At 46.9% G+C, this 26,284-nt stretch overlaps 1 protein-coding gene across 7 annotated transcripts in view; it reads left to right on the top strand.

Annotated features, from left to right (window-relative positions):
* Positions 1–26,284, top strand: part of COG7 (component of oligomeric golgi complex 7) — a 100,753-nt gene that overhangs the window by 36,890 nt on the left and 37,579 nt on the right. For all 7 annotated transcript variants that reach the window (XM_070043657.1, XM_060285083.2, XM_030871477.3 and 4 more), the window contains 7 exons: positions 2,587–2,714; positions 3,647–3,801; positions 9,092–9,208; positions 11,317–11,382; positions 17,154–17,340; positions 18,965–19,105; positions 25,292–25,375. In XM_070043657.1, coding sequence (XP_069899758.1) covers positions 2,587–2,714; positions 3,647–3,801; positions 9,092–9,208; positions 11,317–11,382; positions 17,154–17,340; positions 18,965–19,105; positions 25,292–25,375 — 878 coding nt within the window. The remainder of the gene's footprint in view (positions 1–2,586; positions 2,715–3,646; positions 3,802–9,091; positions 9,209–11,316; positions 11,383–17,153; positions 17,341–18,964; positions 19,106–25,291; positions 25,376–26,284) is intronic.

The raw sequence follows: 26,284 nt of genomic DNA on the forward strand, positions 1-26,284 counted from the left end.
GTAGTTGTACCTGCCAGATGACTCCATTGTAAAGTTACCTTTTCCTCTTTGCAATTCATAAGTATCTGTGGCGTGACATTTTGAGCCCATAGGAATATACTGTTACTTAAGAAATATTTACCTAATGACTTTAGCATCCATTGGTAATCCTTGTCTGAATAAACTTTTGCATTGCTGATTATAAAATGGTAATATTCTAATTCTCTCATTCCTTTTACATGTATTAGCTGGCATTCTTTTTTTTAAAAAATTTATTTATTCATTTATTTTTGGCTACGTTGGGTCTTCGTTCTGCTCATGGGCTTTTTCTAGTTGTGGTGAGCAGAGGCTACTCTTCGTTGTGGTGTGTGGGCTTCTCATTGCAGTGGCTTCTCTTGTTGTGGAGCATGGGCTCTAGGAGCACAGGCTTCAGTAGTTGTGGCACAAGGACTCAGTAGTTGTGGCACACGGGCTTAGTTGCTCCACTGCATGTGGGATCTTCCCAGACCAGGGCTCGAACCTGTGTCCCCTACATTGGCAGGCAGATTCTTAACCACTGCGCTACCAGAGAAGTCCCTTGCCGGCATACTTTTGTGAAGAGGAGATTTTTCTTTCTCTTTGATACCACTATGAACTCATTGGATTCTTTTTTTATTCATTGTATTATGATCCATTATTTTCATTATTCATTTTGATGCTCGAATTATTTCAAATTTGGTCAGTGGTTGCCCCTTCAGGCTGGCTCCTGTATCATTTTGACACGTCCCTATCAGCCTTTGAGTGCTTTATTGTTTTTTGGCACACACTGTTCCAGGAACACTTTGTACTTTCTCTGCCTCAGACCGGGAATCAGCCATATTCTCGAGGAGCTTGGTTTCTTCTAATGGGAAATGGTATTTAGAAACCAAGATCTGGCACCAGGGATGCTTATTGTTGCTGGACTATTATTACTTCCTATGCCCTTTGTGGACAGAACTAGGAAATGCATAGTTTTTAAAATTACCAGTTTATACTGATACTTCCAAATCAAATGCAACACCAATAGATTTTTACCTCTTGCTGTTCTCAGTTGCATCTCTTTTCTCCTACAGTGAAAATTCTGGTTCTCATCAGCAGTGTGTGAGTGTGTGTGTGTGTGTGCATGTGGTGTGTGTGTGTGTTATATACACATACAGTTATTTTTCATGACCCTATTATGGATAGGTCAAAATGTATTTAGTTTATTTATTCAACTACAAATGGACTAGTTCTAGAGTGCTGGATGCTGAGGATGCTATGCTAAGCAAAACCAGACACAGTCCCTGCTCTCATACAATATATGTCCCAGTGGGAAATAACCAAATAATCACACTAATGAGTGTATAATTACAAAGTGAGATGAGTCCTTTGAAGAATAGCAAAATGGTTCTAGGAGAAAAGCAAAATGGTTTTAAGCAAATAAAGATGATTGAGACTAGCAGACTTGAGTTTAGTGAGTACTGAAGGAAGAATAGGCGTTAACCAGATGAAGAGGGATAGGGAAGAACAAGGTCGTTTCAGACAGAAGTAGTAGCAGGTGGCCAGAGGGGAGCTTCTGAGGAGCTGAGGGAAGGCTAGAGGCTGGGGGAATTGTGAAGGAGGCTGAGTCTATAGAAGTAAACATAAAAGTAGCTGGCCTTTATTAAGTGCTTATACATGCTAGACACATACTATTTTGGTTTTTTTTGTTTTTTTTTTGCGGTACGCGGGCCTCTCACTGTTGTGGCCTCTCCCGTTGCGGAGCACAGGCTCCGGACGCCCAGGCTCAGCGGTCATGGCTCACGGGCCCAGCCGCTCCGTGGCATGTGGGATCTTCCCGGACCGGGGCACGAACCCGTGTCCCCTGCATCGGCAGGCGGACTCTCAACCACTGCGCCACCAGGGAAGCCCGACACATACTATTTTATATAATCTCCAGTTAAGCCTTATAAAATTGATGCCATTATTAATTTCATTTTATAGTTGAGGAAACAGACACTGAAAAGTTAAGTCATATGCACAGAGTCACCTAACTAGGAAGCAGTAAAGCTTCAATAGAAGAGCCTTCACCCTTAACTACCACCCCCTTTCACCCCCTGAGGTCAAACGATGCAGAACTTTGTAGGCTATGGAAAAACTTTTGGATTCCAACTGAAGAGATAATTCTTAGAAGTTGAATTGCTGTGCCATAGAATATGCACATTAAAATTTTTATGTAGTTGAATATAGGAATTTTGGGAATGCCTAGTGTATGGGCTCCAGATGGAAAATGTCCTTTCTGCAGAGCCTTTTCTCTGTAGCAGTTCTTGAACTTGACCCTGAGGAGGGTTATCATTTGAAGAGGTTCTTGACTGTGATGGGTTGTAGGATTAAGGGGATTGGTCTTTAATAGTGCCTTAGGCACATAATGCACAAAGCTCAAGTGTATCAGAAGATTTGCTGACATGATTGCTTCAGCTTCCATGAATGGTAAAAGCAGATGAACAGAAAGTAGTCATCCCTAAGATGAAATAGGAAAAGTTCCAGTGGAGGTCCTTGCACCTGTTGTTTTTCAGCAATTGATTTCCAATTCTTTGTTCATTATTGCATTTAATTTCTGATTCCCTGAAGATGAGCAAACCCTGGTGAAAGTCGTGGAGCTGGTGGATGCTGTTTATGGTCCGTACAGACCCTACCAGCTGAAGTACGGTGACATGGAAGAGAAGAACCTCCTCCTCCAGATCAGCGCGGTGCCTCTGGTAATGGCATAATACCGGCAGTGGCCATTCGGGAATCATTCTATTTGCCAGACTCCTAGGGTTGGGGGTGGGTGGGATGTGTCAGAGAAGGTGTGAGGTGGCATTAGGAATGCAAAGAGTGGGAACTGGTGTGCAAACACTGGGCTCTCAGTGCTTCCTGGGCTCTTGTAATCCAAATGTAAAATGAGACCACAGATATGCTACCAGTTTTTTATTTAAAATCCTCTAGCAAAACTTAGAGGCTTAAATCTTCTTGAGAGTAAGTTGATTATCCCCCTGATTCAGTCATTATCACACAGTCTTTTGTTTAAGGCAGCATATGCAAATGGACACAGGAGCTGAGTATTCGTGGACAGTACTCTAGGGCCAGGTTCACCAGGTGGGCACCAGAGGGGAATTTCCATTGTAAATGTTAAGGTTGCCTAGCATGATGTGAGTTGACATTTAAGAATAGATCATACAGTAGTTAAAACCTGCCGCCTCCCGCTGCTTTTCCGTTTTCTAAGGACGTACCTAGAAAGTCTGTTCCGCTCAGTTATGTTCTTGCCTCTGAAGGAAGCATTTTCCTTTCACTGCATTCTTTTGGAGCGTGTGGTATGGAGAATTCAAATCCTAGCTTGAGAGCCAGAGGGAGAGATGCCATCTTAAATGACAGAAAAAGAGGAAAGAGGTGAAAAATGTAAAGATGAATATAAGGATTTGATCATGCTTTTTAGCCAGGAGTTTATTTCTGTGATCTCACTGACCACTTAGACTGTTCTTCCCTAGGTCGGGCTCTTAAAGAGCTGTCACAGTTTGGGACTGCATTTCTGTTGCACCTATTAAGTGATTTACCATGAATGAGGAGGTTTGGAGCTCTCCCCATCTTCATGTTGTCTATTCGTTTGTTCTTCAGTCTGAGGCAGCTTTTTTTATCTCTGTTTGCTGACCAGGAGCGTGGGGAAGTCATTGACTGTGTGCAGGAGCTGAGCCACTCTGTGAACAAGCTCTTTGGCCTTGCTTCTGCAGCCATTGACAGATGCATCACATTTACGAACGGCCTGGGGACCTGCGGCCTGCTGACAGCCCTGAAATCCCTCTTTGCCAAGTAAGGCTGGGGGGAGTGGGATCAGGGCCAGCCTGATTGGAGAATGATGTCTCTCCCAATTAAAAATGTGTGTGTCCTGTATTCCTGCCATGAACCCGGGAGAGGCACTTGCACCTGAGCCCAAGGGGGTGTTCTTAAGGATGTTAAGAACACTGTGGCACGTTTGTAATGGTGGAGCATCTGAAGCAACGTGAATGTCATCCATTTGGAAATGGCCAAATAAGATACGGTATATTCATATGAGGGGAGTTCCCTATGTGGCAGTTAAGGTGTTAATTAGATCTACACATAACAACATGGATAGATCTCAAAACATACTGCTGAGTGAATAAAAGGTTGCAGAATACTATATAGAGTCTCATACAGTGTGTGAAAAGACTATACAAAAACTAGAGTATATTTTCTGTAGCAGGGTTCGGCAAATTTTTTCTGCCAAGAGCCAGATGGTATGTATTTTAGGCTTTGAGGGCCTTACAGCCAACAGAGACTTTTGTAGTGCACTGCCCTAGTAGTAGAAAAGCAGCCAGAGACAACACATACATGAGTGGATGTGGCTCTGTTCCACTAAAACTTTATTTACAGAAAACCAGGAGTGCCAATTCCTGTTCTAGATCTTTTTTTGTCACTTTAAAATGCATTATATATTCCTATAGCACAGAGGTCAGCAAACTCTAGCTCATGAGCCAAGTCTGTTTTTGTACAAGTTTTTGTAAAAGCTATATTGGAACGCCACCATGCCCATTCACTTAACTATGGCCTGTAAATCCTCACTATAAAGTTAGAGTTGAGTAATCAGGACAGAGACCTTGTGACTCTCAAAGCCTAAAATACCTGGACCTTAACAGAAAAAGTTTGCTGAGCCCTGATGTGGAAGGTTAGGCAACAAACTCAAAACACTGGTTGTCTTTGGGGAGATGGGGAGGGACTAAGGTGGTGGTCATAGGGGATTTAGCTTTATTTGTTATTTTCTGATTTTTTAAAAAATTAAAAATATAAATTAATTTATATTTAAAATGTAATTAAAAATATAAAATAAAAAATATATAAAATCATGCTAAGTGAAAGAAGCCAGTTACAAAAGACCACACGTTATATGATTCCATCTATATGAAATGTCCAGAACAGGCAAATCTGTAGAGACAGAAAATAGATGAATGGCTGCCTAGGGCTGGAGAGAGGGGAGTATTTGGAGGAGATGAGGGATGACTGCTAAAAGTTATGGGGTTTCTTTTCGGGATGATGAAAATTGTTCCTAAGTTGATTGTGGTGATGGTTGCACAACTGGTTTTTGTGACTACCCTAAAAACCTTTGAATTGTGTGGTATGTGAATTAAATCGCAATAGAGCTGTTGAAAGAAAGAAAGAAGGGGAAACCAAAGTTAAGTTTACTTAGAAAAAAGAAAAAGAAATCAATATAAGGCTGGATTCTCTGACCTGTGTAATTGAGATGTAAGGACCCTCAGGAGGTTAGATGCTTTAGTCTCTAGCTTATAGACAAATACATTCTTAGGCTCTCCAAGAAATCTTGTTCTAGAGTGAAGTTGCCACGAGTCTCAAGAAATTCCTCATACTGAACTGAATGCTCTTTTGCTGCTGTAAGTTTAGGGAGCTCTTGTCATTCCAGAAATGCTGAGCATGCCCCTGTGAGCTCTGAGGGTCCTTGGACCCAGTACTGTTGGTCACTGCCATGGGCAGTCTGCACCTTCCAGGGTGGCTCACAGGAAGGCACTGAAGGCTGCGAGATCATGTCCCCTGCATAAGACAGGGGGAGCCAGGTGAGCCCAGACATGTCCCTCAGGAAGAGAAACATCAGCAAAAAGTTTTTTTTTTTTTTTCCGGTACGCGGGCCTCTCACTGTTGTGGCCTCTCCCGTGGCAGAGCACAGGCTCCGGACGCACAGGCTCAGCGGCCATGGCTCACAGGCCTAGTCACTCCGCGGCATGTGGGATCCCCCCCGGACTGGGGCATGAACCCATGTCCCCTGCATCGGCAGGCGGACTCTCAACCACTGTGCACCAGGGAAGCCCATCAGCAACAAGTTTAATGAAATAAAATTTATCTCTTTCTCTCTCTGCCACCAGCTGGGATCTTGTGGATAAAATAATTTTTTTTGAGATCTAAAAATTTTATTATAAAATTTAAAAAGTAATGCTTCTAGAAATACATATATATTTAAATATGAAAAGGTGTAAAAAGGTGAAAGTCTTCCTTCTTTCCTGCGCATCCTTAGGCAGTCCTCAGGAGTCACAAGTTTTAAACATTTTGCTTTGAGTCTTCTCATTCTTCTCTCCAGACTTTAAAGATTTTTTTGTTTATTACCTTTAACTATTATGTCTTGACGCAACTCTGAAAGGTGAGGAACTGAGCCTCCTTGAGGCTGGTGCTGTCTCTTATCCCCTCTCCTCCTCCTCTTGTTGGTGATATTTTCACTTTTAGTTCTTCTGTTGGTTACTTCAATTACTTCATTTTAAAAAGTAATACAGGGGCTTCTCTGGTGGCGCAGTGGTTGGGAGTCCACCTGCCGATGCAGGGGACACGGGTTCGTGCCCCGGTCCGGGAAGATCCCTCATGCTGCGGAGCGGCTGGGCCCGTGAGCCATGGCGGCTGGGCCTGCGCGTCCGGGGCCTGTGCTCCGCAACAGGAGAGGCCACAACAGTGAGAGGCCTGTGTACCGCAAAAAAAAAAAAAAAAAAAAAAGTAATACAAATCTATATTAAAAATTCAAAATGTACAAAAGGACGTATGATGAAAACAGGTCACCTGCTCTAGAAGGGAAGGTTTTGAAGCTACCAAGACAGCTGATGTTTATAAAATTAGGGAAATGAGGATGATGCTAACTTGCCCAGGGTTCAAGTGGGACCTTGTTCAGGAGTGGGGAGGGTGTGGGGATGGTGTTCAGGAAGGCAGGGATAGGGAGGATGGAGGACGCAGGCAGAGCAGGAGGAGATTGGCCTAACTTGCACTCTGCTGAAGCTGTAGGATATAGCTGCTGATGGGGTGTTGCAGGGTGAGGGGTGTTACAGCTGTGACGGGAGCCTGGGCCCTGGAGTTGTAGCCACCTGGGCTCAGATCCTGTCTCAGGCACTTACTAGCGGGGACCTTGGGTGGGTTAGTGTGCCTTTCTGAGTCTTGGTATCTTTTATTTGGGTAAACTGATGGTGATAATATCTCCTTTCCATGGTGGTTGTGAATATTGAGTGAAAGCATATAATTAAAGCACCTAATGCAGCAGCTCTTACATGGTAGAGACACTTGGAAACGTGTATTGTGAGAGAATCAGAAGGTTTTGGTACAAATGCCATAAAAATGTGACGTGATACACACATCACGTGCGAGCCCCGCTATGGCTAAACAGTCACCCCCCGTCTCCCCCTGGCCCCGCCTCAATGCTCAGCGGCTGCTCACTGTTCCGGGGACTCTGTCGGGAGGTTCTGTGGAGCTCATGTTTTGTTGGACGGAGTGTTCTTCTTGTTTAACGTCCTTCAGCTAAAGCACAATTAAAACGTTCTTCAACAGCTCCCTGTCAGTGTGTCCTGAGGGCCCTCCCCCTCTCCCAAGGAAAGCTGTCACCTCTCTGGGTGCAAAGGGAAGGTGCTGTCTGTGGCATTTTGGTTTTGTAGCTTTTCGGCCCTGTGTGAAGGGAGCAGCAGTGGCGTTTGTCCCTCACTGGAGTGGTCTGCAGCAGTTCCTTCCACTTGCTTCTCTGAGCGGCCTTTCTCTCCACCACACAGACTTACTCTTCAGAGCCGTGCCCTGGGTCATCACAGCCCACTGTCCTCACTAGAGCTCGTGGTTTGGGAAGGGAGAGAGGCGAGACTTCTTGTGATGTATGCAGGTGTCGTGGGTTTTAGGGAGCCTATTGGCTTCCAGAGCACATGACCATCCACCCCTGTCCTCCTTACCACACCCTCCCAAGGACTTATGTGTTCATGTTCCAAGAACTATACAGCTGGCCCTGTGTATCCAGCGTTCCTTATCTGCGGGTTCAACCAACTGTGGATCAAAAATATTCAGAAAAAAAATTTCCAGAAAGTACCAAAAAGCAAAACGTGAATTTGCTGCATGCTGGCAACTCTTTATGTAGCATTTACATTGTATTTACAATTATTTACATAACATTTATGTTGTGTTAGGTATTGTAAGTAATCTAGAGATGATCTATTAAAGTATACGGGAAAATGTGCCTAGGTTCTATGCAAATACTATGCCATTTTATATTAAAAACTTGAGCATCCATGGATTTTGGTATCTTTGGGGGAGGAGGGGGGCAATCCTGAAATCAGTCCCTCATGGCTGCCCAAGGAGTACTATACATAAAAACGATACCACTGCACATCAGCTTTCATTTTATACTTTTCAGGGAGCTTTTGTGCCTACTATTTCATTCATTTCATTTTATTTTATCATCATGACAACTCTGTGGGGCAGTACAGAAGTCATCATTAAGTCCATTTTAAAGATGAGGGAACTGAGGCCCAAAGACAGCTAGGTACTTGCAGTGCAGGTCTGTCATTGACTCAGGACCTATTTCTGGATGTTTCCTTTATGCCCAGGTCTGTGTTAATTCCTGGGGATATGATTATGACCTACAAATGGATAGTCCCTATTCTCCCAGAGCTTCTAGTCTGATGACAGCAATAAACGTTAAACACATACATTAAATAAGCTATTTAATTATACTTGTGTTAAGTGCTATGAAGGAAAGTATGTGGTATAGGTGGGAGCAGACAGCAGTCTGTGAGGAGGGAGGGTTTTCAGTTTTGAATCCAGTTTCATGCTCCTGTACCATTAAAGTCGGGCTCTTGCCTGCCATGGAGCTTGGCTGTTTAATCTAAATTCAAGGATTTGAGTGGTATAGAAGTACCCTGGATATCAGTGAACTGCCTTATGGTATCCTAGGTGACAGTTGGGTATTATAGTGGGACCATGACGTTTTAAAACAGTTCTTTGAATCAGCTTCCAAAAAATGCCCCTGTTAGGATGAGGGAGTAATTAACCAGCATCATCTCTCACCTGGTTGGTCAGAGTCTTGGTCTTAGTGGCCATCCCCTTCCCCCCTCATCTTGAGCATCTCTTAAAGCCGCTCTGCCAGGTGAGAAAGACAGTCTTGCCACATAGAGGAGACCTTTTTGTGGTCAGAGCTTTATAAGTAGTGACAACCCTTGGTAGGATAGCCTCTGAAGGTGCTCTCAAGGTCATTAGCAGTTTGTCCCAAGCTGTATAATTCCAGGTGTCTCTAGGTCTGAGGAGTTTTTGATGATACCACTGTCATTTTTTTCTGTCCCCATAGGTATGTGTCTGATTTCACCAGTACTCTCTACTCAATACGAAAGAAGTATAGGCTGGATGATATTCCTCTCAACTCCCTTTTTCAAGAAGATTGGGCGGCTTTTCAGAATTCCATTAGGTAAAGTGGGGGTAAACATGCATAATATAGTATATAAAAATGATAAATGTGTGTGTAAGGCGTTCTTTTCTCTCTTTCACTGCCCCCCCCTTTTTAAAGCAAATACTCTAGACTCTGAAAACAAGCCAATAAACAAAAAAAACAAGGCAAACCAAACAAACACCAAAAAGACCCCTCTTGCTCTTAAAATATTTTTAAAAGTTCTTTATGAACTCATCTCCTTTGGTGACTTAAGTTTTCTTATGTTTGGTTTGAGATTTTTTTTTTCCCCTTAGCCTATAGTTTCTACAAACGTAAAATAAGTTAGAGCTTTTATTTTAGAAAATGCACAGCTGATTAGATCCTGTTTCTGGATCTGTGCCACAGAACTAAATGGTAAGTCAATGCTATTTGGCCTGCAAAGAGCCGTGTAAGAGTTCCGTGAAAGGCCTTGAGGTGACCCTCCCAAGTCGTTGTTGACAGACAGATTCTGGCGTAGCCTGTGTGACCTGTGGGCCACTAGGTAGACACCATGTTGCCCTAAGCCCTGAGGTCTGGTGGGAGTGTGATCGGCAGTGGCCTGAGGAGTTTGGCCCTTGATGTGTCCAGCCTGAGGGAATGCCCTGGCAGTCCAGTGGTTAGGACTCCGTGCTTCCACTGCAGGGGGCACAGGTTTGATCCCTGGGCGGGGCACTAAGATTCTGAAAGCTGCTCGGGGCGGCCCAAAAAAAACACAAAAGACGGAAGCTCTGGAAGCACTGGGCCTGCATCGTCCCAAGGCTGTGACCCGAAGCCTCGGTTGACTAGGGTGTATGTTCTCTGTTGTGCTGTGGTTCTCCCACTCCTATGAGGTCTAACAACTGTACTATCAGCCTGAGATAAAAAGCGATCTAGAAATTTCTTTTCCTTACAACCATTCTTTGCAGACATACGTTCTGAAAAGGCAAGCTGCTCTCCCCCCACTTACATTTCTTGCCTGACCCCCGGCCTAGGTGGTATGTGCAGAGTGCCCATGGCACATGTGGGTCTCAGTGCAGATCCAGACCCTCCAAAAGCTGTCTTTAATCAAGGTAAACCCGGGGCCTCCCAGGACCATTTGGAGTGTCTCCTCATGGGCTCTGATCTGAACTTTTTTTTTTGATGAAATTTAATGTTCTAGATGCCAATATCCCTTATCAGCTGTGGCAGCTTGGTACACCAGAAAATATTATGCGCAAGGTTGTTCTCTTGTAACTGGCGTGAGTGGAATATTTCACTTTCTCATAAACCTTTCTTATGATGGAATGCCTAGATATCCTGGTGATGATAGACACTTTCGGAGAAAGTTAAAAGTTAACTAGACCTAAGATGTTTTTAATCCTTGGATTTGTCCTGACATTATAGTTTGGTGTTGAAGGACTCAGTAGCTGGAGTTTGAGGCCTAGCATAAAATTACTTGAAAATTAAAGGATTATTAAATACAGAAATGATCATTCAGGCTTATCTCTGAGAAACAAATGGATTAATCTTCATCTGCCTTTCATGTGATCAGAGAGAAACAGTTCTAAGATCAAAACAGTTTTCTCTTCTATGCCTGGCAAATAGCAGGCAGCTGACAAATATTAATGAATTTTGGTTTTTAAATTTTAGATACAAAGAATTTCCAACCCATTTTATTTGTTTGTTTGTTTTGTTTTGTTTGTTTTTCTTTTTTGTCCACGCTGTGCAGCTTGTGGGATCCTAGTTCCCTGACCAGGGATCGAACCCGTGCTCCCTGCAGTGGAAGCGTGGAGTCTTAACCACGGGACCTCCAGGGAATTCCCTCCAACCCATTTTCTTGAGGACAAAGCCCAAAAGCAACCTCAGTATTTTTGGAAATGTAAAATTATTTGAGATCATGTTGGATAGAATTGTGATTCATAGCAGAGAGACACATGACAGGAGGATATTGGAAGGGACCAGCATTTCCCTTTTACATGAATTACTAATGAATGGAACGTTTCAGGTAGGCCCTCAAATGGTTAACTGCTTTCCCACAAACCAGCACACCACCAAAAGTGGTGAATAGTTAGAATTTTTATGAATGGGACAATGTTTGTCCTGTAAATGTCGGCATTCCAGATACTTGAAGTGCTTTTTGTTTCGTTTAGGATAATAGCCACCTGTGGAGAGCTCCTGCGGCAGTGCGGGGACTTGGAGCAGCAGCTAGCCAACAGGTAGGAGAGGGCTGTGGGCCGGCCCCTGGGCTCTCAGCTGGGGAAAACCTTGATAGAGTGCGCAGCACCGTCTGAAGCCACAGAGCTTGAGGACTCTCTGTACCTAGGATACGAGGTGTCAGTGTTGTCACCATTCAGCATTTATTGAGCACCTAAAAGGAGCAAGGCTCTGACCTCCTTGGCACATAACTTTAGTTAGATATGGAAGTTTCAGCCTAAATGAGGAAGCAGTACATGTTGTCTCCAAATTATGAGTGGGCAGGGCTCCCGCTGCATGTTTGCAAGTCAGTTATTGGGGATGGAAAGTTATAGGTGGTGCGAGGTCCCCTGGGCCAGCCCACAGAATCGGGATGAATCCGGCCAGCCTGCCTTCTGGGTTCTGCAGTAGGATTCTGTGCTGCGGAAGCCGGTGTGTGTGTCAAAGGAGGATGTCTGGGGTCAGGCCCTCCATTCTGATACCTGCCAGGGCTTTTACACTGCCCCGAAGTGACCCCATTCGGACCTGCTTTTCCCTCCAAGGGCTTCAGGCTTCCCAAATGTCCTCACTTCTTCAGCGGAATTTCTGATTGCCATGGTGCAGCTGCTTTCTCTGTCCTGCAGGAATTCAGGGGAAGAAGTCTGTTTCCTACAGCGGTGTTAGGGCCTAGCGGCAGTCCCTTCACCTCTTTCTGGGATAACTCAGAAAGTTATCTCTGCAGGAGGGAATTTCTGGCAGTGGTACAAAGTGAAAAGCAAGCTGAGGCCTCGAGACTGGGTGGGCAGTAGGGCTGAGCTGCTGGGGAAGGTCGTCAGACCGGCCGCAGGGTCCGGGCTCTGAGTTGGTCATTTCTTCTCCTCGCCACTCTTTGTCTCCTTTCATTTCTGAACCCACGGGTTGCCTTCAAGTCCCAAGACTTTTTACCATGGTTCTCATTATGGAGAAAGCCGTGCGGGGGCCAGGGGTGCGGGGGTGGGTTGGAATGGGCAGCTGTTGCAGTTCATAGCTCCCAAACAGCCCAGCATAGAGCTCATGTGACTTCTTGGAATGAATAAAACCAGAGCACCACAAGCATACAGCAGAGTGTGTATAAATAATATAAATGATGAGGTAAACGCCCCCTTCCTCCCTCCCCATTCCCACACACACGTATGCTCATGTTTATATGCACGTGTGTGCGTGCACACAGACACGCACACGGTGAGGGGAGCCTATGGCGGAAGGGTGAGTAGGTCTGGGTTCACGAAGGGCCCCTAAGAAAAGGTGAAAATTTGACATTTATATATTTAAAAGAAAGCCATGTAGCTTATTAGTTTCTTGATTACGGTGGTGATTACAGCCTGGGCCCAGCTCAAAAATTAAAAGTTCACGAGTGTACAAAGTATTAAAAACTGAAAATCTACTCACCCCAAAAATTCTTGAGAAGAAATGTTAACAGCCCCCCTGCCCCCATCGCATTTGTTTTTTTTTTTGTTTTGTTTTATTTTGTTTTTTGCAGTACGCGGGCCTCTCACTGCTGCGGCCTCTCCCGTTGTGGAGCACAGGCTCCGGACGCGCAGGCTCAGCGGCCATGGCTCACGGGCCCAGCCGCTCCGCGGCATGTGGGATCTTCCTGGACCGGGGCACGAACCCATGTCCCCTGCATTTGCAGGCGGACTCTCAACCACTGCACCACCAGGGAAGCCCCCACATCGCATTTGTTGAGCTCTGCCATGAAAGGCTTTACATGAATTAACTCCTCAATCCTCCCGGGGCGTCCAAAGAGATAGGTACTATTCTTACCCCCATTTTTACACATGAAGAGACATTGAGGCATAGAATTTGGCACCGGTAGTAACTTTTTAAGTAAAAGGAATTATCTGTGGAAAGAGCTGTGTCTGAGGTGATGCATCTAAGAGGCAGTGATCTGAACCTGGACATCAGCTGAGTCATCCCGAGTGTGTATCACCTCCACACTGTCCTTCCTCACAGATGAGTGTCCGTCCTCAGACTTGGGTTTCTCTGCATATATATCAGACGTCTTTCCATATCAGAACGTATAGACTTGCCTTAATCTTTTAATGAAGATGAGTATTACCTTCTAAAGGGTAAGGAAGGATCTGGTTAAGAAGGTGAATGGGGGCATGACAGTTAAAGGTTGAGCCCCTCTAACTGCATTTTGCAGCCCAGAGAGGCTGAGAGCCTGGCCCGAGCTTTGGTGTGAGATGAGAACAGATTGGGTGTATCCAAGGGAGCCTTTTTAAGAGATGACGTCATTCTGGAAGCACTGAGCCTGGGAAGGGAAAAGAGTAACAGTTATCATCTGTGTTCCCATCAGGGAGCCTATGCATGTGACTGCCACCTATAAAGCTTATCTCCCTGTCGGTTTCACTGGCAGACCCAGACTGCAACTTAGGACCACTCCCCTCGGGTGGCAGAGGCAGTAGCTCGAAACACTGCAGATTACTTCAGTAACAAGAGTGACATTGGCTACTGGGCTTTTAAGATCACCTGTTCGCAGACAGAGATCGTTTTGTGATTAGTGGGGCAAGTAAAGCAAGGTTGAGTTGGGTGTCACCCGAGGGATTTCTCTTGTACTTGGGTGACATACAGGGAGATTGCTGTGGTTCCTCTATACTTTTATGGTGCCCACCACTTATTTTTGGAACAGAGGTATTTTCACTAGGGCAAGGTTTTAGTGGCACAGTTCAGTGGGACAGTGAGGTTTGGGGAATCCAAAATAAATGTCTAGGTTCCTATGGCTGAGGAGTGGGCAGCAACTTTTCCAGAAAAGGAGATGAGTTGAGGAAGGAGATGGAATTGGGATGTTAGTCCCTCCCTCCTCTGCTCATACTCACTGCCTTCTCCTGGCTCAGCAGGTAGCACAGCACTGGCACATAATGGACTCTCCTGTTAATCTCTGAGCTTCTGAGGACAAGCTCTATGTATAATCATCTGATAATCGCCAAGACCTGGCTTAGAGCCCATTAAAATGATGAGAAAACGTTTCTTTTTTTTTTTTTTCTTTATTTTTGACTGCGTTGGGTCTTCGTTGTTGCGCACGGGCTTTCTCTAGTTGCGGCGAGGGGGGGCTACTGTTTGTTGTGGTGCGCGGGCTTCTCGTTGCAGTGGCTTCTCTTGTGGAGCACGAGCTCCAGGTGCACGTACTTCAGTAGTTGCAGCATGTGGGCTCAGTAGTTGTGGCTCACGGGCTCTAGAGCGCAGGCTCAGTAGTTGTGGTGCATGGGCTTAGTTGCTCTGTGGCACGTGGGATCTTCCTGGACCAGGGATCGAACCGTGTCCCCTGCATTGGCAGACGGATTCTTAACCACTGCGCCACCAGGGAAGTCCTGAGAAAATGTTTCTTTTTTTTTTTTTTTTTTTTTTTTGCGGTACGTGGGCCTCTCACTGCTGCGGCCTCTCCCGCTGTGCAGCACAGGCTCCGGACGCTCAGGCTCAGCGGCCATGGCTCACGGGCCCAGCGGCTCCACAGCATGTGGGATCTTCCCAGACCGGGGCATGAACCCGTGTCCCCTGCATCGGCAGGCGGACCCCCAACCACCGCGCCACCAGGGAAGCCCATATTAGATTTGGTTTTTATTCTAGAGCACACTATTGTGACATTTTAAAGTATAATTTTTTTGTAAATTAATTAATTAATTAATTTTTGGCTGCACTGGGTCTTCGTTGCTGCACGTGGGCTTTCTCTAGTTGTGGTGAGCAGGGGCTACTCTTCATTGCGGTGCGCGGGCTTCTCATTGTGGTGGCTTCTCTTGGTGCGGAGCACGGGCTCTAGGTGCGCGGGCTTCAGTAGTTGTGGCACGCGGGCTCAGCAGTTGCGGCTCGCGGGCTCTAGAGCGCAGGCTCAGTAGTTGTAGCTCACGGGCCTAATTGCTCTGTGGCATGTGGGATCTTCCCGGACCAGGGCTCGAACCCGTGTCCCCTGCATTGGCAGGAGGACTCCTACCCACTGCGCCACCAGGGAAGTCCCTTAAACTATAATCTTTAATACTCAAAACATTCCCAGCATAACTGTTTTTCTTCAGCTTGGATGGCAGACTGATGCCACTTGCCCCTGGCAGCCTGAGACTGAGACACATATTGCAGTAACCCCAGGAAGGAGAGCTGACTTCCCGGAGGGCAGAGACGAAAGCTCAGCTGTCAACTTCCTGCTCACCAAACCCAGGGTCACCTGTCAGTCAAAGAATAATTACGGAGCGCCTGCTATGTTCCCGGCACTGTGCTAAGTGCTGGGAATTCAGAGATGAAGACCACTCTCTGGTTTGGCGTCACCATCTAGTGTGTAAGAGAGGTGAAGGCTGGTGAAGTTAGAAGACTGTGTGCCTGGGGGGATGCCCCTGGGACCGGTCCTTGAAGAAGGAGTAGGATTTTTCCAGGTGCACCAAGGAGGGGAGAGCATTTCAGATCACGGTAGCGTGCGAGCAAGACACGCAAGGGCGTGAAGCATGGTGTGTGGTCTGGGGGCAGTTGGCATGGTAGCGGGAATGTTTGTAAGGATACAGGGGCTCCAGCGATGGAGGGCGCTGGGGGCCATGCCTAGGCATTTTTAGTTTTATCTTGGGGAGCACTGAAGGATCTTTGGGAAAAAGACAAAATCAGATTTGCCTTTTGGAAAGATCATTCCAGTAATCCTTAGGAGGACAGATTAAATGGAGTGTGGAAGGGAAGGCAACTATGATCCAGACAAGAAATAGTGAAGACTTGGAAGTAATGCAGCGGCAGGGACAGGCCACAGTTTCACAGAGAAGAGATGCAACCGAAATTACCGGTAGGTGTAACCAACAGGGAAAACTGTAACTTGACCTTAGTGGCAGAGGCAGGTGGCTACTTGTGTCAGCAGTGGTTCCTGAGGAAAGTCCTGTCCCCAGGATTTGTTTGCAAATACAGGCATTTCTTGACAAGCTCATGGGATTTGTTTTTGAAGAAGTGAGTGCCTACAGGCTGCCATGTCCAAAGTGATCTTTTTTATAAGAAATTGTGGTAAAGGAGGCACTGGGGAATTAGGCACAGTTGGGATGTACTACAGCGTCTAGTCTTTTGGCTACATAGGTTTGTATAATTCTGTACACATTTAAACGTATAGGCCGAATGGTGAGGTTGGGCTAAGGAGGAAACAGAGTGAGGATTTTCGGCATCCGTCAAGGGAAGTCATCCTTGTTGGAGACAGAGATCCTGCTCCGAAGCAGCGCCAGAGGTTGATCATCCCATAGAACCTCCTCCAGGCATTGTTCTTTCTCAGGAAATCACCAGGTTCTCTCAGTAGATCTCTCTAAACCTCAGAAGTAAACTTTACGGTGCCGATGAACACAAACACCACACGAGCCCAGCGTGTGCGAGAGTGTGAGTCCTGTGGGTAGAGGTGTGCAGCGAGCTGCTGTCACTCTTCTCCAGGGACACTGTTGTGTCTCGTGCCTCTGACTGCGGTGCCAGTGGCTCCCCTGGCTTTGACTGTTCCAAAGAGTGATGCTAATATAGCTCATATATAGAAAGTGCACAGTATTCCCAGATTGTAGTGAATTGACGGCTGCCCTGTAGGCTGTGCATTATATTAGGAAGATGGCATATTCTGTTAGAGTGTTAAATAGGAAATAAAAACACCTGGTGTTTATTGTGTACCTGAGGTCCAGCTCCCTCCTAAAGGATCAAGGGCGTCTCCATTTCCTTATAAAATGGACCCTAAATCAATCTGCCTCATGAGGATATCCTGGGATTTAGTAAGGAGCAGTCTGAATGCTCCAAGAAGAAAATTCCATACAAATAGCTTGGGGCATAATGGTCATCACTTTCATTACAGGATTTTGTCCACCGCTGGGAAGTATCTCTCTGAGTCCTACAGCCCTCGGAGCCTGACCGGTTTTCAGGATAGCATCTTGACAGACAAGAAGAGCTCTGCCAGGAACCCATGGCAAGAATATAATTACCTTCAGAAAGACAGCCCTGCCGAATATGGCAGTTTAATGGAAATACTCTATACCCTCAAGGTATGAGACCTGACTGATGGCATTCTTGCAAATGAAAACTTTTCCCTTGCCACTCACCCTTTCCCTAACCCAGGCTTTCTGCCCCTGTGTGTGGGCCCTGGGCTGTGGCATGCCCTCCCACGTCTCTGTCTCGTTTACGTTGGTGTTTTAAGAAGCTAATCAACTAAACTGGGGTCGAAGCAATTGAAACACAGCTGTAGGAGGAGTTGGATAAATGGAGCTTTATTACCGACGAAAGGGAGGCTGGAGAGTGTGGCTCTCGATCTGCAGCCGCGGGAGCTCGCTGTTCTCCTCTCCGGAGTTAGGCCCGTCAGCAGGGTGAGTGGAGCTGGACGGCCCCGGGCCCCCACGCGGGCACAGCCCCCCCCACCCCCCGTACTGAGTGGCAGAGAGGGGACCGGAACTCCTGTACTGCCTGGGCGTGGGCAGAACCTGGGAAGGTGGACCCCAACCCAGGAGCCAGAGGAGGAGCAAGGTGGGGAGGAGCCAGGAGCGCCCCTCGAGTGCAGGTTCTTCCGTGTGGCAACACGACGACGTGGAAATCGGTGTTCCCTCCTGGCTGTTCCTTTGGTTTAAACTCTTCGTTTGTCTACCATAAAATGGCCCTTGACTTTGAGCTTTGGGCCTCTTGGGGTCCAGGGACGGGGGACCTCCCAGCAAATGGAGTGAGCCACACGCTCCCTGGGAGTGGCCTCAGGGTTCTTAGAGGGCCACGGCCTCCTTTCCAGAGCCACCCCCACCCCCAGTCTAGTTGAACCTCACTCTCTTGGTGATAAGCCAAGGAGGTACGGCTGTTCCCATAGCACCCAATTCAATCTGAAATTATCCTGATGGGCCACGAGCTCTGGAGGTGACTGCACAGTGTGCCTCAGGATGTGTCTGAGGCCTCAGCGTTGCCCTCACAGGGTCTCCCCCATCCCTCTGTACCTTGACCCACCAACTGGCTGCATTTGAGCTTGACAAACACTTCTTGAAGCCATTCTGCAAGTTCATTCATCCGTGCTTCTGTGATTACGTTAAAGCAGCTCTGTTTATCTTTATTGCTGATCTGATTTATGTCTGTTTGTTGTAATCAGTTCATTTATAACAGCAAAACTAAGGTTACATTTTCCACCTCTATTTTCTCAGGCTGTTTGGAATACCTCAGGACTCACACAGGTGGTGCACACTCTGGTGTACAGCCGAGTATAATTGACCTGACGTCGCTGGGAATCAGGGCTCTGTCTGTCACTCTTGTTTCTACATGACACTTCTGATCATTTTTTCCTTCTTCCTCTATCCCTGAGGGACAGCCACAGGTTAATTTTTCCTAAACTACCAGTCCATGAGCTTATATTAGCTTAAATGCATCAGAGTCACCTGGGAAAGTGAATGAAAAATATATCAATAGTTTCCTGGGCTCCAGAACCCCACTGGATCCAGATGCAGTAGTTCTGTGGTAGACCCTGGGTATCTGTAACTCAGCGTGCTCTCCAGGGGGTCCTGGGGCACAGCCAGGTTTGGAAGCTACTGTAGTAGAGAACCCTCTTACTATTTTCCTTTCAGTGGCCTTTCAAAACCCTTAGCTAATACCTTGGTTGGATTCAGGGCATAACAACATGCCTTCTGCATTTTCTTGTCTTAGGAAAAAGGGTCAGGTAACCACAACCTGCTGTCAGCGTCTCGAGCGGCTCTGACTCGGCTTAACCAGCAGGCCCACCAGCTGGCTTTCGATTCCGTCTTCCTGCGCATCAAACAGCAGCTGCTCCTCATTTCCAAGATGGATGTAAGTTTCCCACCAACTGGAAAACGTGCCCCTTCACCCCCCAGCCTAGGCCTAATGTCCCCTTCCCCGAGCTTTGGGTGGTGCCCCCTCTGACTCTCCTAGGCTAGAAGTCCAGCTATAGAGTCACTGTTCCCTTGCAACTCATTGCTTAGCGAGACTGTCCTATCTTAATTGTAGTTACCGTGATGCTGTGTTTTCAGACTGTTTCTTGGGATTATTACTATTGCTTGATTAACTTTCACAGCAGCTTAGCTGTGCCCTCTCAGGGAGAAGTAAGGGAGATTATGTGCCACTGGAAAAGTTGGGGCCGGTCAGAAGAGCTAATTGTCTGATGAGGTTGAATTGTTTTCGTGCCAAACATTTGTGGAGACTTGGTTCTGGAACTTTATTCAGGAGACTGCCTTACTAGATTTGATCTGGTGTTTTTGAGGAGACTTTGAAGGGTTCTGCTCTTTTCTATCCTTGATACTCTTTCTATTTGGCTATTCTTAGAACATCTCACTTTCCTTGCCTTGCACACTCTTCTCTTTTCTGGTTGTCCTTATTCCTTTTCAAGGAATTGCCTATCAGGCCTGTTTTCTCTACTGGCTCTGACTTTCCCTGGGTCCAGATCGCATGACTTTCCTTTCAGATTTCTGAGACAGTCCCCTGATTAATTTTTCTCACTGACTCCTCAAGTCTATCTGGATTTGGCTTATTTTAAAGATAGTCTTGGGACTTCCCCGGTGGTGCAGTGGTTAAGAATCCTTCTGCCAATGCAGGGGACATGGGTTCGATCCCTGGTCTGGGAAGATCCTACATGCTGCGGAACAGCTAAGTCCGCGTGCCACAACTACTGAAGCCCATGCACTCTAGGGCCCACGTGCCGCAACTGCTGAGCCCACATGCTGCAACTACTGAAGCCCACGTGCCTAGAACCCATGCTCCGCAACAAGAGAAGCCACCGCAATGAGAAGCCCGCGCACCGCAACGAAGAGTAGCCCCCGGTTGCCGCAACTAGAGAAAGGCCGCACGCAGCGACGAAGACCCAACGCGGCCAAAACAAAACAAAACAGTAAAGATGGTCTTTTGGGAAAGATCCAGTTATGGGCTTTTACTAACCAAGAGATCCTTTAAGGAAGTCCTTTGCTTTTTGCTGCCCTCTGGAAAGCATACTAGGCCAGGAGCCAAGGGCCACTCGCTTTATTCACCGTATGATCTGGTTAGGTCTGTGCGAAATGCCGTGAGATCTACTCCAACCAGATTTTGCACTTCTGGCCTGGCTGGGGCAGGGCTGTGTGTGGGGTTGGTGGTGTGGGGCCCCTGCTGTCACATCCTAGTGGAAGTGCTGTCGATGGAGCTGTACCGGGCACCGCCCAGGCGTGGTCTTGTTGGGTCACATGGCTGAGGCTGTTACCTCCTCTGTGAGCCTCATCTCCTTATCTTTAAAATGGGGATACAGTAATTCTCACCATATGGGTATGTGAGGATTAAGTGAGAGTGTGTATATGATAGAATTTAGCACAGCCCCTGTCACAGAGTAGATGCTTAATACGTGGTGGTTTTCTTTTTTTCTGTGATTCTCAAGACTAATGATAGTTTTTAAAAATAGAAATTACATATATTCATTTTCAGAAATTCAAGCAATATAGGAAAGTACAAAGAAAAAAAGCAGTAAACCCCTTCAAAGTCCCAGTGACCAGAAATCATCAAGCCAGACATGTCTTCCTACCCACTCACGTGTTGAAGGCTGGACGGGCATTGGTAGGGAAATGATCCATAGGAAGAAATGGCATTGTGCTACACATGCTGTTGTTCAAAAACCATAAAATGTATACAATATAAATGTTATTTGAATTTAACTAGAAAAAGAAGATAAATGAAACCAAAGGAATGGTTGAACTTGAGATAATAGTTTCTTCACGGTGAAAGGTATCAGTTCCCAGAAGATCTCTTCAAGATTAAGAAAGAAAGATTATGAAAACTACTGATAGATGGGAGTCTTTGGTTTTTGTTAATCATGTTTCTGTTTCAGATAGAAATTGACATTGATTCGCCTGCCCTGAAAGCTGATGGGATTAGCATTCCTTACATCTCTCATCTTCCGTCCCCAACCTCCCCAGTTTGGTTGTTTTTATTATTTTTATTTTGTCAGAGGTTAAAGTCTTGACCTTCTGTTCTGAAACCTTCATTTCGCCGGTTATTTAGTCTTCTTCTCCATCGAGCCCAGCTCGGTGCTTCCCACCTGTCCTTTTTCCTCTACTTCTGCATTCCACACTCATTGTTCTGCCCCAGTCCTTGGTTGCCTGGTCTTGCCTTCTCATTCAGGCCTCACTACAATGGCTCGGGCGCTGGGAATGGACGCAGGCAGCTTTGGCGATTAGGAGGAATTCTCCCAGAGTGCCAGCGTGAAAGCACACAATACAAAGGCAAACGCTTTGGCCTTAAGGATTTGAAAATTAAACCCTGGTCATTCAATGTTTGTTTTTAATGTTTGCTGGTAAATTGTATTGCTCTTGTACATTACAAGAATATAAACCAGCACTATATTCCCTTTCAAAACAGGGAAGTTTACCTGCGTTACCTGGTGACAGGTGGCCCTTTGAAGGAAATTTTAAATTCAGAAATAATCTGCATCATTTCCTTATTGACCCTCTTCAGGTCCACCCCTCTCTGTCTGCTTTTTCAGGCCCTCCCTCATCAGCCCACTCTGTCTTGCCCTTATTCTAAAGTACTTTTCCACTCTGGCCCTTCTTTCCCTCTGCCCTCCGCCCGATCACCTTCCAACTTCGCTCCTCCCGCCTCCTCTGTGAAGCCTTCCCGGGGCCTGCAGCCCACGGTGCTGGTCCTTTAGATGCACTCTGGTGATGTGCTCTTTCCCCACAACTCAGCCCTTGCTCCTGGCCTCCCCTTCTCTGCCTCACTGACCCTCACCACCTCTGCTCCCTCCTGTGCTCCTCTGTGCCAGGACTTCACCACCAGGTTGTATTGTTCCTTCTTTTTAAATCTGTCTCTGTTTCCATGGCCACTGCCCTGGTTTGGGTTCTCGTCATCTCTGAATTGTTTCTCGAGCCTTTCATCTTCCTCTCCGCCCACAGCCCTTCTCAGAGTTGCTGCATGAATCTTCCTAAAGCATCGCTCTGATTTTGTCTCTCCGCATTCAGATCCCTTGCTTGGCTCTCCCCAGTCAGTGTGATCGTCTATGTTAAACAACTTTTTGCTATGGAAATTTTCATACATATGCATGAGTAGAGGGTGTCCTCATCACCCTGTTTCGTCAGTGATCAACTCCTGGCCGTTCTGTTTCATGTATACCCCTTATCTAAAATAAGAACTCTAAAAATAATCACAGTATCATAATCACCTTTAAAAAATACAATTAAAGGGCTTCCCTGGTGGCGCAGTGGCGGGGAGTCTGCCTGCCAGTGCAGGGGACATGGGTTCGGGCCCTGGTATGGGAGGATCCCGCATGCCGCGGAGCAGCTGGGCCCGTGAGCCACATCTGCTGAGCCTGCGTGTCTGGAGCCTGTGCTCCGACGGGAGAGCCCGCAATGGTGAGAGGCCCACGCACCGCGATGAGGAGTGGCCCCCGCTCGCCGCAACTGGAGAGAGCCCTCGCGCAGAGGCGAAGACCCAACACAGCCAAAATTAAAATAAAATAAAATAAAATAATTAAAAAAAAATACAATTAAAAATAATTCCTTAATATCATCAGTGTTCAAATTTCCAGTTGTTTTATAAATGTCATGCTTTAACTGTTTGAATCAGGATCCAGATTAGTTCTGCACATTGGGATTGGGGGATGTGTGATGTGTCTTTTACGTGTCTTTTGAACTCTACAGGTTACCTTTCCATCTCTCTCTATCTGCCTCCCAACCTCCCTCCTTCCCTCCCTCTTCTCTCTCTCTCTCTTTCATTTTCCCTTTTCTTTTCTTTTTTTAAAATTTATTTTATTTATTTATATATTTTTGGCTGTGTTGGGTCTTTGTTGCTGTGCGCAGGCTTTCTCTAGTTGCGGTGAGCGGGGGCTACTCTTCATTGCGGTGCGCGGGCTTCTCATTGCGGCGGCTTCTCTTGATGCAGAGCACAGGCTCTCGGCACCCGGGCTTCAGGAGTTGTGGCATGAGGGCTTAGTTGCTCAGCGGCATGTGGGATCTTCCCGTACCAGGGCTCGAACCTGTGTCCCCTGCACTGGTAGGCGGATTCTTAACCACTGCGCCACCAGGGAAGCCCCGTCATTTTCCCTTTTCTTAGCCTGGTGTTCACAGCTGTGCATTCTCTTTCTAGCCTTCCCTCTCTGCACCTCATGCATCCTGTGGCCGGCCCCTTCTCTAGCCACCCTAGGTTCTTGCTCCTCTGAACTCTTATTGTATAAAACCTGACTGAGAACTTCTGCCACTGAGAACTCTTGAAGTGGAAGCCTGTGCGTGCGTGTGTGTGTGTGTGTGTGTGTGTGTGTGTGTGTGTGTGTGTAGGTGTAGGGGGTATAGGGTGGGAGTGTGTCAGGGGTCTTGGTTCCCCAAGGAGAGCAAGAATTAAGATTGCCAGTTCTTTGTCTCCTCCCTACAAAACCTGGCACAGGGTGCTGTACAGCATGGGCACTCAGTGCACGTGCGTGATTGGCGTGTTCCTTCCCTGTGGGTGGGAGTTAACTGAAAAAAGTAGGATATTTTGAAACGAAAGACGATTCTCAAAAAACAGCAAGGAGGGCTTCCCTGGTGGCACAGTGGTTAAGAATCCACCTGCTAATGGAGGGGACTCAGGTTCGATCCCTGGCCCGGGAAGATCCCACATGCTATGGAACAACTGAGCCTGTGCACCACAACTACTGAGGCTGTGCTCTAGAGCCCACGAGCCACAACTACTGAGCCTGTGTGCCACAACTACTGAAGTCCATGTGCCTAGAGCCCGTGCTCTGCAGCAAGAGAAGCCACTGCAATGAGAAGCCCGCGCACAGCAACGAAGAGTAGCCCCCACTCACCACAGCTAGAGAAAGCCCACGCACAGCAAAAAAGACCCAACACAGCCAAAAATAAAAACAAATAAATACATTTATAAAAAAACAACAACAAGGAGTTTAGAAAACTATAGGGGCAGGGGTGGGGAAGAAAAGGCTTTGTCTAGAGCAGGAAAATTAGAGTCGAGTTGGTGCTAGAGAGTGTGGGGAGGACGGCTGAGGCTTGGCCTGGGCTGGGATCCCAGGGGTGGACACGGTCATGACATTCCCGGAAAGCTCCTTAAAGGATCAAGCAACCAGATCGGGCATCAGGTGGCTGCAGAGAGCAGCTACCACGTGACCTTGGGAGTCACTCCAGGAGTCCAGCCAGAAAGGGCCTTGTTTTCCAGGCTGGCCTTAGGGTGACTCAGGTAAGAATTAAGCAACTAGATTTCTGTGGAAAGCTGTGCCATACTGATAATTAACCACCTGTGTGCTGGTAATTGGCCTGACTCTGTAGGGGAGGCTGGGAAGGCTCCCACAGTGACGTCATAGTCCCATTGAATGATGAAAGAAGACGTGTTGGTGCTGCAGGTCTCCAGACAGGGGGTCCTGAAGAGGACAAAGGAGCTGTTGGTGGAGTTTGGAGGCTCCTTCTCATCCCTTTCCCTTTGAGTTCTGAGTCAGTTGAGACATAGATACAGAAAGCAGGTGGAATAAAAGCAGCACCTTTAACTTAGTAAAGCAGTGTTGGTGAATGTGGTTTGGATATTCCTGCAACCAGACAGGGCTTCCAATTCACATATGGTCTCTGTGGAGGATTTTAGGGGGTCCTGGTCTCTTCAGAGTGCTGGCTGATGACCCGGGAGTTAGTGAGGCTACCTGTGCCAGCAGGTGTTAACCGGTTGCCCTCACCCCATAGAGAAACTCAGAACAAGAATATCCAACTCTTCCTTTCACGTTCTGAGCGGGTAAACACAGAAGGGATCAGTTCCCATCGAACAGTTGAGTGGAGAAGGTGGGATTTCCTGCTTTATGGATCTGAAAGGATGCAGAGAGAGAGAGGATTACTTTCTCTATGGCAGGCTTCAAGGTGATGCCTTAAAGAAGAGAAATCCCTGGTCTGCCACATGGTGATTCCAAAGGCCAGCTCTGAGAAAAGATAGTGCCTGTGGTGATGCTGCGTTCTTCATGTAGTTTCCAGCATGTGGTGCTTTCGTGTGCTGCCTGGGTGCTGTGACATTGACCCTTTCCTCTCCTTCCTCCCCTAGAGCTGGAACACTGCCGGCATTGGAGAAACCCTGACCGATGACCTGCCCACCTTCAGTCTCACTCCTCTCGAGTACATCAGCAATGTAAGAGACTCTGTGCGCTTTTCTCTGCGCTGGTCACAGCATCTGAGACCTTGTCTTGTATGGCCCTTCTGGGTAAAGCGGTCCTTGCTGCATCGGTTCTGTCTGGACCTTTGCTTTTGGATAGTCCCCATCCATATCCATGACTTTAAGGAAATGCGGTTGATTTTCTTAAATCAGCTGATGAAACACATGCTGATTTCAAAGCCTAACACATTCCCGCCCCTCCCCCATCCCTCTCAATATGAGGTGTGGCCAGTGCCTGAGGGCATCAGAGTATGAGTCCAGCTCCATTGCTCTTAAATGTCAGTGAGCATAAGAAATGCTGTACAGGAATGATAGACCCCAACTGTGTCTTCCTCACACTATGGGGGAGTTCTGCAATTTTCAGGGGTGATTTTGAGATAGGTGATTTCTGCCTTGAGCTCTCACTTTAGAACCCACCCCTGTGTAAGTTATGACTGTTGTAATAGATACGAAGGAATTTTATTTTATTTTTATTTTATTTTTTATTTTATTTTTTGCGGTACGCGGGCCTCTCACTGTTGTGGCCTCTCCCATTGCGGAGCACAGGCTCCGGACGTGCAGGCTCAGCGGCCATGGCTCACAGGCCTAGCTGCTCTGCGGTATGTGTGATCTTCCCAGACCGGGGCATGAACCCGTGTCCCCTCCATCAGCAGGCGGACTCTCAACCACTGCGCCACCAGGGAAGCCCTATTTTATTTTTTAAAATATTTATTTATTTATTTTGGCTGCGCTGGGTCTTAGTTGCAGCATGTGGGATCTTTGTTGCAGCATACGGGATCTTTAGTTGTGACATGTGGGCTCCTTAGTTGCAGCATGCGAACTCTTAGTTGCAGCATGCATGCGGAATCTAGTTCCCCAACCAGGGATCGAACCCGGGCCCCCTGC

This window comes from Globicephala melas, chromosome 15, assembly GCF_963455315.2.
Source record: "Globicephala melas chromosome 15, mGloMel1.2, whole genome shotgun sequence".
Taxonomy (NCBI): Eukaryota; Metazoa; Chordata; class Mammalia; order Artiodactyla; family Delphinidae; genus Globicephala; species Globicephala melas.